The sequence below is a fragment of the Mytilus edulis genome, chromosome 5, assembly GCF_963676685.1.
Source record: "Mytilus edulis chromosome 5, xbMytEdul2.2, whole genome shotgun sequence".
In the NCBI taxonomy this organism is placed as follows: Eukaryota; Metazoa; Mollusca; class Bivalvia; order Mytilida; family Mytilidae; genus Mytilus; species Mytilus edulis.
Genome location: NC_092348.1, coordinates 89,681,880 through 89,696,977, shown reverse-complemented (window position 1 = coordinate 89,696,977; position 15,098 = coordinate 89,681,880). Strand labels below are relative to the sequence as shown.

Below are 15,098 nucleotides of genomic sequence, written 5' to 3'. Positions count from 1 at the left end.
AATAGTTCTCTATTCCAACATGGTTTTTATGCACAATAGTGTTCCTTTTGTTTTATGCTACACTTTGTTTTGTCAATATTTTTGGCTCCGTATTATGTTAAATCCTTTATCCTGTTTAGCATATCCCTATTTCACTGCCTCTGTAATAAATAGTTTTCACAGGTACCAGGATTATATTTTAGTATGCCAGAAGCGCGTTTCGTCTTCATAAGACTTATCAGTGACGCTCATATCAAAATATTTATAAAGCCAAACAAGTACAAAGTTGAAGAGCATTGATGATTTAAAATTCCAAAATCGAAAAAAAAAAATGACAACGCCATGGCTACAAATGAAAAAGACAAACAGACAAACAATAGTTCACATGACACAACATAGAAAACTAAAGAATAAGCAACACGAACCCTACAAAAAACTAGGCTGATCTAAGGTGCTCCGGAAGGGTAATCAGCTCCTGCTCCATATGTGGCACCTGTCGTCCATTGGCAAATATGTCATGCATGTTCAGGAAGATGGAGAGAAAGTGGCAAAATACAAAATTTTCGGATAGTGTGTAAGATACAACATGGTATACTGGATCTGTAAAACGAAATAATTGTAATACTTTCGCCATCATGAACTGATGTGAGAATTGCAGTCATTGCCCTGAACGGATTTAGTATCCTTCATATGAATAGAAGTTTACAGATTGAACCACAACAGATTGCCAACGTTTTTTAACAGTTTGTATTACTACGTTTGCCCAAACGTTTGTTCAGCATCGGTAAGTATTTTTCCATCATTCCAGCCAATATATTGTATAATTACAACGCTGTGCTCATGTTTAGTTATCACGATGGGCCAACATAGGGCCGCTTTGCACCAATATATTTGGCCAACGTTTAACAACAACGTTGGGCCTATGCATGTTGATACGTTGGGCTAACGTTGTGCCAACGAACCAATGTTGTCTGGGATAATAATACAGATGAAAATGACATCGAAGTAATGTCTTGAAAAACGATGATAATTATTGAGCTTATTTTGACAAAATTTATCAAAAAAATGCAAATAAGGTAGTAATTAGACAAATAACCTTTTATCAATCAATACTGTCTAGTAGTGTCGCTATTGTTACTTCAAAGAGATGCAAGTTTCAAATACATGAAGCAAACATTTGGTTTAATGATGATACATTCTGCAGATAATGAAGGTTATCGTTTTTGACTGTTTTTCGTCATTGTTAAAAAAAAATGCACGTTATTCATGGTATTCATAAGTTTACGAGGAACGATTCTTAATTTACAGGCTTTATTAACGTAAACACCTTTTTCATAAAAACTTAATAACAAATTGCTTGAACGGTGAAAGAATTTATTTACTAAAGGTTTTAATACATTGATGGTTATGAAATCACCTTAAAAATTTACCAGCTTTGCAGTGAAAGATTTAGGAAATATAAACATCAAACGGAACGGCCGTAGAAATATCATTTTCCAAAATGCACCCAGAGACCTAAAAAATTTAAACGAAGAGATTAATTAAAAAAATTATTATCGGTTAAGAATGTACCATGGTACTTACTTTTCCGTTCACTAATTATATTCTTGAACTCTGAAGTGTTAACAAGTGGTTTTATAACATGTCCTTTGATAATGATATCATGTCGTATTTTGCATCAAATTATACAGCCTTCATTGTTTTAAAATGGTTTCTTTTGGTGGAAGGCATGTTATCCTATACTGTCTGTGTTCATGTGAGTATTTTAAATTGTTTTAATTTAAGGGTAAAAAGAATTAAAAGAAAACACTTATTTTCGATTAGAAAATAGATTTATGCATATTTGTTTTTAAATTCAGAGGTGATTTGAGCGCTCAGGCATGTCTTCTGAATTGTTTTGGCCTTTATCTGGGGCTTTAAAATTGAATTGATATTAAGCTCCAAATCTATTTTAAAATTGTTTTCCATTTTCTAAATCAGGGTATGTTCTATATGGCACTGCAAACCATACTAAAAGAACACAATACTGTTTTGCAGTTTATTCCGTCGGGTAACACATAGAACTATTTCCTAAATTAGAATCTAAGCATATGTCAGTGACTGTCTGGATATGAATTGAACGCAACCACAACAGCATGATCTTTTCTTACCTTATGTGATTTGACATTACTGATGTACCATGGGTTAAAATGCTGTTGTTTTATAGTTATATGGGTAGATAATACTGTTACATTAAGGAGAACCAGCTCTGCTGTTTTGTGAGTAATATCACTACTTTACTGTGGGTATTTATCACTGCTACACTATAGTTAGATATCACTAGTGTATTGTGAGTAGACATCAATAGTGTCCTGTGGGAATTTGTTAGATACCTCTAATGTTATGTGGATGTCATGATTTCCTTTATAGAGGATTGCTACTCACAAGGAAGCTATTAAACCAAGAGTTCCAAATGGTGAAGTTGAAATCATCCCTTCGTAAATTTTACGGACGCTATCACGAGTTGGTTGACCGTTATGGAACAGCCGTTTGACAGATGATATCGGATATTTCTTATGTCGTAACTACAATACCCTTCCCTTTTCACGAATGCTACCTACCGAATTAGACTATTTACCGAAGTTTTAATAACATAAGCAACACGACGGGTGCCACACGTGACGCAGGATCTGCTTACCCTTCCGGAGCACCTGAGATCACCCCTAGTTTTTGGTGCGATTCGTGTTGCTAAGTCTTTAGTTTTCTATGTTGTGTTTAAGTACAATTGATTGTCTGTTTGACTTTTTATTTTTTTGCCATTGCGTTGTCAGTTTATTTTCAATCTATGAGTTTGAATCTCCCTCTGGTATCTTTCGTCCCTCTTTTAAGCTACTGTTCTTTATGGTATTTCCTATCATGATTTCCTTGATAGAGGGTTGCTGCTCACAAGGGAGCTATTACACTAAGAGTTCCAAATGGTGTAGTTAAAAGCATACCTTCTCAAGTTTTATGGACGCCATCACTAGTTTGGTCGACCGTTATTGAATATTAGTTTCACAGATAATCACGGATATGATCAATATGTAATATCTAAAATCCCGTTCCCTTTACACGAACTTGACCTTCGGAATAAGACTTATTTGCGGGTTTGTACTTAAATAAGCAACAAGACGGGTACTACATGTGGAGTAGGATCTACTTACCCTTTCGGAGCACTTTAGATTATCCGCATTTTATTTTTATTTATTTTTTTAAGGGGGGAGTCGTCTTGCTTTGTCTTTTATGTTGTCTTTTTGTCTTTTTTTAGCCATGGAGTTAATGAGTTGGAATGTCCCCCTGGTATATTTTGCCCCTCTTTTAATGAACTTGATTGATATGTTCATGATTATAAATTAACTGTTAACAAAACTTTGAATTTTTGAAATACTAAGGCTTTTGTACCTCAGGAATAGATTACCTTAGCTTTAGCTGTATTAGGCAGAAACGCGCGTCTGGCCAAAATAAAAATTTCAATTCTGCTACCTATGATGAGATTTTTTAGGTAATGTAAACAATACATATGTCATCAAAGAAGAATAGAATATCATGAAAATATGGTCATTAGGACAGACCACACCAACTACAAGTGTATCAACAACTGATTCCTTCGAGAATCAAGAAAAAAGAAAAACAACACATGCATCGTTACTTCTCAACAGCTCTGAATGTTTCTGTCGAATTTTAATTGAGAAATGGCCTTGGAACGCAGCAAAAACGGCGTTTTACTAAAATGTAATGATTCTTCTTTTTTCGAAGGGATATCTGTGGAAGCTGCAGACTTGGATTATATCGAGTCATCAATAAAAAAATATTTCTCTGATACCCGTCATCATGCTATAAACAACCGTTACAAAATGGCCGCCAGAGATTATGTTTACAAAGAATTTTCGTCCTTCGGATTGGTTGCCGAGTACTTTGAATTTAGCTTACCTCCTGTATCTACAAAGGTTAGTGGTGTGGTTGAATAATTCAACTATTTTATATGAATAGTAGAAATTAATGTAATAACTGGACTATAAGTTGTTGTTAGCCTTAATTTTTTATTTATACAGCATCCAGTGCGAACAAAAATATGATGGATGCTTAAGATAGATGTCGCTATTTCTAAACTAAGGGGAGTACTGCAACATTATATGTCTATTTGGAATAGACTAAAGTCACGTAGGGCATAACATTTTCATCCCTCACGAAAGGTCTTCTATCGCATACTCTGTTTCTATGTGTTTCTCTCATAAGAATAGATTACTTTTCCTTTATTTAGTAAAATCTTTCGGAATTTTGGGACATGTTCTTCATGATCGTACATTATTCGACCTTTCTTCGTTTTTTTCTCTATACGAGCGTCACTAATGAGTTGTTTGTAGATTACGCGTCTAACGTACACTATTTTAATCATATGGTATCTTTGTTAAGTTCATCATAGCTTATGAACTAAATCATTGTCGGGATTTTTAGAGACTTTCATTATGCGAATCTAAAGTCATATGAAACGTGTGTCATATTTGAGCTTGAATCGGATCGTTTTTAATGACTAAATCTGTTAAAATCTTTCACATAAACTAATTAATTCAAATAAAATAGACATTTAAATGTTTAAAAAGTGGTCAAAATCTTTCGTCAGAAATTTGAGGCCAAAATCGGTCCTTCCCGGACCTACTCCTTTATTGAGTTTGGAGGATTTATATTTCAACAAACAGTCGGTATTCCAATGGGTACTAATAGTGCACTCCTACTGGTCGATTTGTTTTTGTACTCGTATGAAGCAGAATTCGTTCAGAACCTTCTTAAAGACAAAAAGAAAAAGCACCTTGCCAAATTCTTTAATTTTACTTTCAGATATATTGATGATGTCCTATCATTAAATAACAAATATTTCAGTCAAAACTTACATCTCATATATCCCTGTGAACTTGAAATTAAGGATACTACTAATACTAGAAGGACTGCTGTATACCTTGATCTTTTCCTCAATATCGACACAGATGGACGACTTCACACAAAAATCTATGATAAACGGGACGATTTCAACTTCCCAATTATCAGTTTCCCATTTCTCAGCAGTAACATACCCTCTGCACCTTCGTATGATGTTTACATATCTCAATTCATACGCTATGTTCATGCATGTTTACACTATACGGACTTCATATACATGAGTGGGTCCTAACGCAGAAACTGCTCCAACAAAGTTATGAGGAGGACAGATTAAAAATGATAATTTTACGGACACCATCACGAATTTGTTGATCCATACGATGTGTCTTTGTCCAAACTAAATACGGACATTTGCACATGTTAGATTGTGGTTTGTCATTTCGACGTCTGATCTTTTAGTTGTCGAACGTGAGTTATTCCCGATTGTGACTGTTTTGCTGAGTGTGAATTCGCAATGCCATAAGACGTGTCACAGTACTTGTCTATCCAAAATGCATGTACTAGTATTTAGTTCTGATGTTATATTTGTTATTCTCATCGGATTTTGTCAATTTTCGTATTGTTTGTAGTTGTAAATCTTATTTTTTTCTGTTGTATTCGTGTGTTATGGTAAAGATAATTAACCACCCAGTTCACATTGTGCGTTTATCGCTTTGGCTAACTCGGCTGGGAATTTTTATGTACTGGCTTAGGATGTTTTATTATCCGTTTTCCCTCCGTAGTTAGTCAACACCGGTTTTATCATGTATATCTATCATATAGTCATTTTATAAAAAATTTCTGTTTGCAAAAGTATGAATTATTCAAATAGTAAGGGTGTTCGTATTCTATGCAGAAAACCCTAGCCGTATTAGGCACAACTCTTTGGAACTTTTGATCCTCAATGCTCTTCAATTTTGTACTTGTTTTGGTTTTCGAGCTTTTTTTTATTTGAGCGTCAATGGTTAGTCTTAGTCTCGTCTGGTGTGTTAAATTTTAAAATTGGTACTTTTTGTCAACTATTATTCGTGTGTTTCTCTGTCCTATGTGTTCTCCCTTTTATTTGTACAGTAGTCCTGTCATGTAATGTTGTCAATTTAATGTTATGTTTAACATTGCTATAAAAGCGGGAGGTTTGGTTTGCCACAAAACCAGGTTCAACCCACCATATTTTTCTTAAAATGTCCTGTACCAAGTCAGGAAAATGGCCATTGATATATTATAGTTCGTTTCTGTGTGTGTTTCATTTGAATGTTGTGTTTCTGATGTGTCGTAGCTCTCCTCTTATATTTGATGTGTTTCCCTCAGTTTTAGTTTGAAAGCCGGATTTTTTTTCTCAATCGATTTATGAATTTCGAACAGTGGTATACTACTGTTGCCTTTATATAGCATGTACAATAAGAAATAGTTTATTTTGATGACGGAGCGGTTTTTACGTTTGTTGACTCTCTCTTCCACGTTTGTTTTCCCCTTTGCACTTGCGTATTGCGATCACCGGATTTTTACGAGAAAGTTCACGCTGAGGTTTCTGCAAACGGAAAACATATCGGCGAATTGTTTTCCGAGGAGGCCAACAATTAAAAAAAGGTTTTTTTTCTAAATTATTACAAATTAAAGAATTTCATTTGAAAAAAATATATATGTAAATAAGTTTTATAACAGAAACTAACCTTTTAGTTATGAAAAATATATCCATCATTCTTTATAAATTTGAAATTTCATTTGACTTTAATCTTTAGTTATAAAAAACATATCCATCATTCTTTTTAAATTTGAAATTTCATTTGACTTTAATCTTAATTGAATCCAAATATCTGTATTTAGTGTTGTTTGGCTAAACAGTTCAAAATAGAATGTATACGCCTTTGCATCGCCAATTTGGTTCCTGAAATATGATAACCTTGGTTGAGGACTTCTTTTTGATTTTAGTAAATATTCTTATTTGAAACTGATATCCTCAAAACGGTCACGCGGTGTGTTGAAAAGTCAAATACAATGTATTGTTCTTTTCGTTAGCAACGGATACTTTATCAGGTAATGGCGTTAATGTTTTGGTTATTATCGTAAATTTAGTAGCAACTTTTATACAGGCTGGAGATGATGTGTCGTATAGTTATTTGTGTCATTTATTGTCCGGTTAACGTATAAGCGCCAACTACTTTTATTCATTATTGAATGTTGTCCTTTTCGTTAAAGTTAATAAGTTGATTATTACTCTTTCATACAAAAATAAGATACATGTTTACCCATTCTTCTTAGCTTGTTTCTTATCATCAATATATTTATGTAAAAAAAAGCCACTGAAGTAAAAATAAGAAAATAAAAAATTACAGGAAAGAAAGAGTAAGATGGTTATAATGAACAAATAGACAGACAGTACTTTATCAACTAGATGGAAAGGAATTCGATAATAAGAATTTAGAATAAGTGCTATAGTAGGGCTAATAAGGACGTCATTTTGACATGTATCTAAAACTAAATATCAATCGGTTTTTTGTTGTCTCTGTACCCTTTTGAACCAAAAAACTGTTTTCATTCGAAAAATTTGTCATTTAGCAGTTTAAATGATTGAATTCTTCTCTTATACGCATGAAAATAACAAAAAATGTTATGCTTTATCTCATTTTTACCATAAAATACGATGTTAGCCATTTTTCCTTGCTATACTAATATATACATATGATGTCATGTTGTTTCCATGGCAACCAGACTATACAGATTTTTTTTATTGATTTTCTTTTAATTTGACTGTTAGTTTGGACCATTTCAACTTCAAAAAAAGTAATCGAAAAAAAATAATCTGGCCAAAATTTTTCATATTTGGTCCATTATTACAGAGAATTGATGTTAAGGCTTCGCATATTATTTTTTTTTACAAAAATACTAAACTCTGAGGAAAATTCAAAATGAAAAGTCTCTAATCAAATGGCATTAGCAAATGATAAAGAACATCAAACGAATGGACAACAACTGTCTTATTCCTGACTATGAACAGGCATGTTCAAATGTAGAAAATGGTGGACTGATCCTGTTTTGATAGTGCTAAACCTCCCACTTGTAAGACAGTTGCATTAAATTCCATTATATTGATACCAATGTGTGATAAAAATGTCAAAAATAGGGGCACAACAACAACACAAACCCCACCAAAACTGGGGTTGATATCATGTGCTTCGGAAGGGTAAGCATAATGTCAAAATCAAAACCTCGAACATATCAAACGGATGGATAACATATTCCTGATTTGGTACAGGTGTTTCCTGGTATAGTTATTATTTATGTGTGATTCTGCATTAGAAATACATCGGCAATAGCTAAATTATAAAAGGGTGATGCTAGGGGCGTCTTAATGTTGTATTTGCCTTCGAGCACTTCGGGTCAACGTTGTAGACCTTCTTGAGGTTAATTGTTCTTAAGCTTCGAATATCATTTAGCCTTTCAACTAAAAGACAACGCGCGATTACTGTACTAAATTATAAGCCTGATAACTTTAAAAGTTTAAACTGCTGTTTATTTGATATATTGTTTTGCGCATATTTCATTAAAGTTTTTTTATTTGTTTTATATGTCCATCCATACCATTTCTTTCGAATGAATGCTAAATCTCTAATATTAAATATTATTTTAGTCAAATTTTACAACGGTTATTGGTATGCTAAAAGGTAGCCATTTCGGTACGGCTTATGACAAGATGATAGCCATTGGTGCTCATTATGATACAGTTAACACTACAAAAGGTATGTCATATTTTATCATTTCAACTTTTATATCTTTTTTGTGAAAGAGAGGCGTAAAATATCAGAGGGACAGTCAAGTAATATGAATTTAAGTGATAGCTGAAGAAAGGTGATGCCACTAAAAGGTACAAACAAAACAATTGAACTCCAAGGTATTTTCAAAAAAGGAGGGAAATCCACAAAAACAGAATCAAATATTGAACTCAATGGAAGATTGTATAAAGAAATGTCTTATTCCGTCTACTACAATATGAAAATAATGTAAATTAACAAAAAGGACAAACTCCGAGGAAAATTCAAAACCGAATGTCCTTAATCAACTTGCAAATTCAAAGGCTCAAACACATCGAGCAAGTTGATAACAAAGTCATATTCCCGACTTGCTACAAAAATATTTTGAAATCTACATATCAATCTAGTGTTTGTCTGTAATTTGGTCAACTAAGGAAATAACGAACAATGATGATTTCTTATACGACTCTAACTTTACTTCTTTTTACCGAAAGGTGTGGATGACAACGGCTCAGGTGTAGTTGCCATGTTGGAAGTTGCCCGGCAAATAACAACAATGAACAGGAAGGGGACAAAAAGGAAAAATACAATCATGTTTGCTGCTTTTGACCTGAAAGAAGAAAGTATGACTAATGTTATTAGTTTACTCTTGTTTTCTCTGATTTAACATATCTGAATACATGGTATAATACAAATTTAATGCAAAACTCTGTTGTAAATTGTAAACTCTATTGTAAATTGTAAACTCTGTTGTAAATTGGATTTTACTACAACCAAGGATGTTCTCCTGATTTGGAAAAAAGCACGAAGGAGTTATTTATTTTTTCAGATTATAAACTGGTTATTCCACAGTAAACTTTTTGCCCCCAGTTTATCAACCACATATCTCATGCTTTACTAATTACATAAACAATCTTGATTTGATCAACACAGACAAGTTATAGGTAAATGAAATGCCTGTTTGACGTTCAAAATTGTAAGCCAGGTATCTTTGATATATTTTTCGTTATTATAAATCCCTTATAATAAATATTTTATCTATTGATATTTTTTTCTCTAGACTATTTTTTAATGTAGCATCGCATTCTAAAAAGTTACGAATGTTGAAACTTTCATAAACTCAAAACTTCATTTTTCTTTAAGATTGCAAAGGCAGTGAATTATTACTCGACTCATGGCTAGAACCTTGGTTATTTAAGAACTATGGACAAGCAGCTGAATTACTGGAATCGCATGGTGTTTTTATTTTGGACTCAGTAATGAATTATAACGCTTCCATCAAATCGCAGACCAGTCTACCAAATATGAAAAGTTTAGTAAGTATTCTAAAATTCAAACCAAACAAACTTCACTTACACCATTGGAAACACATCTAGTTTCGAAGATTATATTATGTATGGTTATAAAAAGTAACATCACAAAAATACTGAATTCCAGGGAAAAGTCCCTAATCACATGGCAAAATCAAATGACAAAACACATCAAACGAATGGACAACAACTGTCATATTCCTGACTTGGTACAGGCATTGTCAAATGTAGAAAATGGTGGATTGAACCTGGTTATATAGCGATAAACCTCTCACTTGTACAACAGTCGCATCAAGCTTAATAACATCGATAATGGTGCGTGAACAAAACAAACAGACACAATAGGTAACAATGTCATAAATAAAGGTAAAAAGTATAATTCGGTAGGTCACATTCGTGGAAAGGGGAAGGGATTGTAGTTACGACATAAGGAACATATCCGACATCATCTATATAACAGATATTCCACAACTGTGAACCAACTCGTGAAGGCGTCCGTAAACTTTACGATGTGAGGATTTCAGCTTCCCAATGCTTCACTCTTTTGTCGTAAAGTTTTGTTTTCAACCGACCCGCATAGTCAATTTCTAGATATAAATCCTAATCAAGTGGCAAAATCAAGAGCTCAAACACATCAAACCAATCTTTTTATTTCGTGCAAATGAAACATAGCTATCTTTGAAATTTATAATGACACAAATCTAATTATTGTGTTATACTTCAAATGCTTGTAAATATTTTCAAATCTTGTATCTCATTTCAATCCATTTACATTATGAACTGTTTTAATAGGCTTCTTGTAAGTTGTGAGTTTTGTAGTCAAATATCATCAAGTAAACCGTCAAGAAAAAGTGTCTTAAATCTTGTTTTTCCTTTTCCTTTGAATTATCTTGTATTTATTGGGAATTCGAGATCATGAAATTGCCACTAATGAAATGTTTATAACTTTGAACTATATCATTTAGTTTCCAGAAACATTTTCCAGTGTATCGGAAGACAATTACAAAGGAGACTTCTTAGCTATGGTTTATAGAAATCCAACTTCAGATTTGGTACTGGCAAACATGTTTAAAGCAAAGTGGAAAGAGGCAAACAGAGAACAGTTTGAACTGGAAACTTTCCCTCTGCCGTTTGAGGAATACAGCGAATTACCAGAGAAACAGCAGTTGAATTATCGATATTTTATGAAAAGTGATCATGCGAGTTTCTGGGATTACGAAGTACCAGCTATATATCTGACAGATACTTGTAAGTTGTTTAGTTTTACTCTATGGTTTTTTATTCGTGGATATTCGATTTTTTTGTGGGAGGGGACGGTAGGGATATCTAATACACCTTATCGCTATTTCGAAAATCTGTTCTGCTTGAACCTTTGACGTCATACAACAATCACTTTTCTATTATAACGTCAGATATTTTCTATTATGACGTCAACATTTTACGGGAACTTTTGTGAAGTCCAGTAATAGCGGACAAATAGCGATAAGGTGTATTGACTCTATGTTTGAAATAACAATATATTTAAAGATAAGTATATTATAGACGACTAAAAAAAGCAACAGTAGTATACCGCTGTTCGAAAGCTATTAATCGATTGAGAGATAAAAAAAATCCGGTTCACAAACCTTAACTGAAGGAAACACATCAAGTATAAGAGGAAGACAAAGAAACAACAGTAACAATAAAGTGCAACAAAAAAGACGACAATGCAACACACACAGAAACGAACTATAAGATAACAACTGCCATTCTCCCGACTTGGTACAGAATATTTTAAGAAAAATGGTAGGTTGATCCTAGAATTATGGCTAGCCAAACCTCCCGTTTTATGGCAATGTTAAATATAACACTAAAATGACAATATTACATGACAGGACTACAATACAAATAAGAATTGAAGACCAGTCAGAACAAACATAAGACTTATCAGTGACGCTCAGGTTTAAATAGTGAAAAAAGCCAAACAAACAAATAGCATTGATGACCCAAAATTCCAAAAAGTTGTGCCAAATACGCCTGAGTTTGTCTGCCTGGGATAAGAAAATCCTTAGTATTTAAACATTTTACAAACAGTTAATTTATAGAATTAACCATATAATTGATATACATGTCAACACCGAAGTGGTGACTTACTACAGAATAAAAACTGATCTAAAATGCTTATCATACGTGGATTTAGTTCTTGAAAATAAGTAACAAAATAGTTTCTAATTTTTTTGTCAACTGGGAAATATCTGTAACAAACTTGCTAGTGACGCCAACAAGAAAGTAAACACGTTAATATTACAAAAAAAAAATTTCGCTCATGTATGACACTAAAAATAAGAGATCAATGTAGTAAATATCATCAACACGAACGAGTTGATAAGAAAATTCTATGATTGTCAACTTCAGATAATTACCGAGGTGTAATGGCAGCGTGCTATCACAGCCCATGCGACGATGCATCGATGATTCTTTCTGACGACAATCTTAAATTCCTTGGTAAAACTGCTGACGTTCTTACTATGACAATAAACCAGTTGTCAGATCCTTATCAAGGTAAGTGAAATAATGATACAAACGTAAGAAAATGTTTTTACCAAGTCAAGAATATGTTATCCATTCATTTGATGTGCTTGAGCGTTTGATTTTGCCGTTTGCTTAAGGACTTTCTTTACGTATAGAGTTTATACCTCGGAGTTCGTTATTTTTGTTATTTTACTTTAAACTGACGCAATGATAATCAAATTCGTTAGTAGAAGAAATATGTTTGTCTTGCATTCATAGCTGCATGTAAAAAAATATTTAAATACGCGGACGATACCAAGGGAAAATTAAAATCTAAAAAGATGAAAGAAAATGACAACGCTAAGACAAAATTCGAAAGCCACGAAAAGATAAACACGTCTCAACAAATCATGTAAGAAAACTGAAAACTAAGCAAAAGGCACATGGGGTGAACTCAAGTGCAGTTAGCAGTTCCTGTTCAAAATCTACGTACTCTTTAGGTATTTAGTTGAAACTAAACGTTCGGTCTTGCGTGTACTTGATGGAGATTATTGCAAGAAAAACGTGTCTAGCACACTATTATCAGCGGCATGCGATTATTGTATAAACATGCTATGCAACATGTTTGAACATTATTCTCTCCTGTAGATTGATTGATTTATCATAGTTATAGAGACCGTATGGCATGAAATTTGGGGAAATTTAAATTGCATTTAGAAAATAAGAGTATTTTTGAAAGAGACAGACATTTTGCCTTGCAACAGGACACCTACCGTACCCTCAGGTTTGTTTTTCTTTTGCACTCTCTGTACGTACAATGCCTCGTTTTAACGTTTTGTAAATATTATTTCAGGGACAAATGAAGCAAGTCGATGTAACCAACAGACTTTACTGATCACACTCATGTATTTGATATATACGAATATAATACAGTGTCTTTAAAGCAGAGTGATGGAATATGGCAGAAACAGACAAATAATGGATATGACCTATGTAACAGTTTCAAAATTATCTTCAACTCGTCGTTACACTTTCAAAATTATCTTCAATATGTTTTGGAAATCAAATTAAAAAAAAAATATATAACTCCATTGTGACAGTATAAAATCTAATAAAATGCTTAAAATAAAATCACAGTATAAAATGCAGCAAAATTGTATATTCATTGTATCCGATTTACACAGTTAAATATGTCCTTACTATTAACAGTGAAGATCATCAAATGTAAAAACACATTACAGCTACAAATCTCTACAATGTATTACATGAATTTCATAGCGCAATCTACATTCGGTATGCTCGAGACAAACCCATTTGGAAACTATTTTTTAGAATGTTGATATATATATCGATGCGATTATATGTTAAAATCAATGAAGCTTTTGCGGACAAGATAACAATAAGGGCAACTTTACTTGAAGGAGTTGTAACCTTCGTTTCAACATCATTCTGTATTGAAATCGTCAATCTTCTCCCAACATGATGTCTTGCTCCTAAATCAGTTTTAACTTATTTTTTTATTATCATTTTGAGAATTGAATTAGTCGGACAAAATTCGATTCAACAAAAATGATCATCAAGCATTAAGACAAGCTTAATGTAAAAACACCAGTCTAAAAGAGGGGCAAAAGATACAAGAGGGACAGTCAAACTTATAGATCGAAAGTAAACTGACAACGCCATGTCTAAATAAGACAAAGACAAACAGACATATAGATGATAGTACATCAAACACAATATATAAAAATAAGACTAAGCAACACGAACCCCATAAAAAACTGGGGGTGATCTCAGGTGCACCGGAAGGGTAAGCAGATCCTGCTCCACATGTGGCATCCTTCGTGTTGCTCATGATATTACAAGATAACATGAGAAACACGAAGGATGCCACATGTGGAGCAGGTTATGTGTTACCAGGTAAATAGTATAATTTGGTAGGCCACATTCGTGAAAAGGGAAGGGGATTGTAGTTTTAAAGACATAAGAAACATATCCGATATCATCTGTGAAACAGTAATTCAATAACGGTCAACCAACTCGTAATGGCGTCCGTAAAAATTACGAAGGGATGATTTAAACTTCACCATTTGGAACTCTTGCTTTAATAGCTTCCTTGTGAGCAGCAATCCTCTATCAAGGAAATCATGAAAGGAAATACAAGCCTGGGAATAGCGTATCAATTGGGAGATATATATCCCGAACGCAAGCGCTGTTGGAATGTTGCTACATAGAAATGGAAAGTTCACAATTGGGAAGCTAAAATCATCTCTTTTACCATAAAGTTTTTTTTTCAACCGACCCTCATTATCAATTTCTAGAGGAAAGTCAAGATATGAAGCAGACTTAGCTGTATCCTTTATCTCTTGTTCGATAGGATAGATGCATTCAACATAATCACCATATTTTGAACTATTTAATGAGAGAACATCATCTATATAGCGGAAAGTACACACTAGTGTATCAAAGGTACATGGCTTTTATAACTTGATACGCCACACGCGCGTTTCTTCTACATAAGACAAAACAGTGACGCTCATATCAAAATAGTTAGAAAGCCAAGCAAGTATAAAGTTGAAGAGCATTGAGGACAAAATTTCCAAAAAAAATTGTGCCAAATCCGAAAAGTTTTCAAACGGGA

General features: G+C 33.3%; 1 protein-coding gene across 1 annotated transcript; it reads left to right on the top strand.

Moving 5' to 3' along the window:
* Positions 1-1,569: 1,569 nt before the first annotated feature.
* Positions 1,570-13,614, top strand: LOC139524764 (uncharacterized protein YfbL-like). Its single transcript, XM_071319828.1, has 8 exons — positions 1,570-1,735; positions 3,754-3,944; positions 8,540-8,648; positions 9,155-9,283; positions 9,804-9,976; positions 10,936-11,218; positions 12,365-12,511; positions 13,314-13,614. Exons 1-8 carry the CDS (start codon positions 1,687-1,689, stop codon positions 13,400-13,402), a joined length of 1,170 nt encoding a protein of 389 aa, XP_071175929.1. The 5' UTR covers positions 1,570-1,686; the 3' UTR covers positions 13,403-13,614.
* The last annotated feature ends 1,484 nt before the right edge of the window (positions 13,615-15,098 follow it).

Excerpts from the sequence above, each read along its gene's own strand:
- LOC139524764 (XM_071319828.1), top strand. The coding sequence starts at position 1,687 with ATGGTTTCTTTTGGTGGAAGGCATGTTATCCTATACTGTCTGTGTTCA. Across the intron at positions 1,736-3,753 it reads CCTATACTGTCTGTGTTCAT|GGATATCTGTGGAAGCTGCA; the intron begins GTGAGTATTTTA and ends CTTTTTTCGAAG. Across the intron at positions 12,512-13,313 it reads GTTGTCAGATCCTTATCAAG|GGACAAATGAAGCAAGTCGA; the intron begins GTAAGTGAAATA and ends ATATTATTTCAG.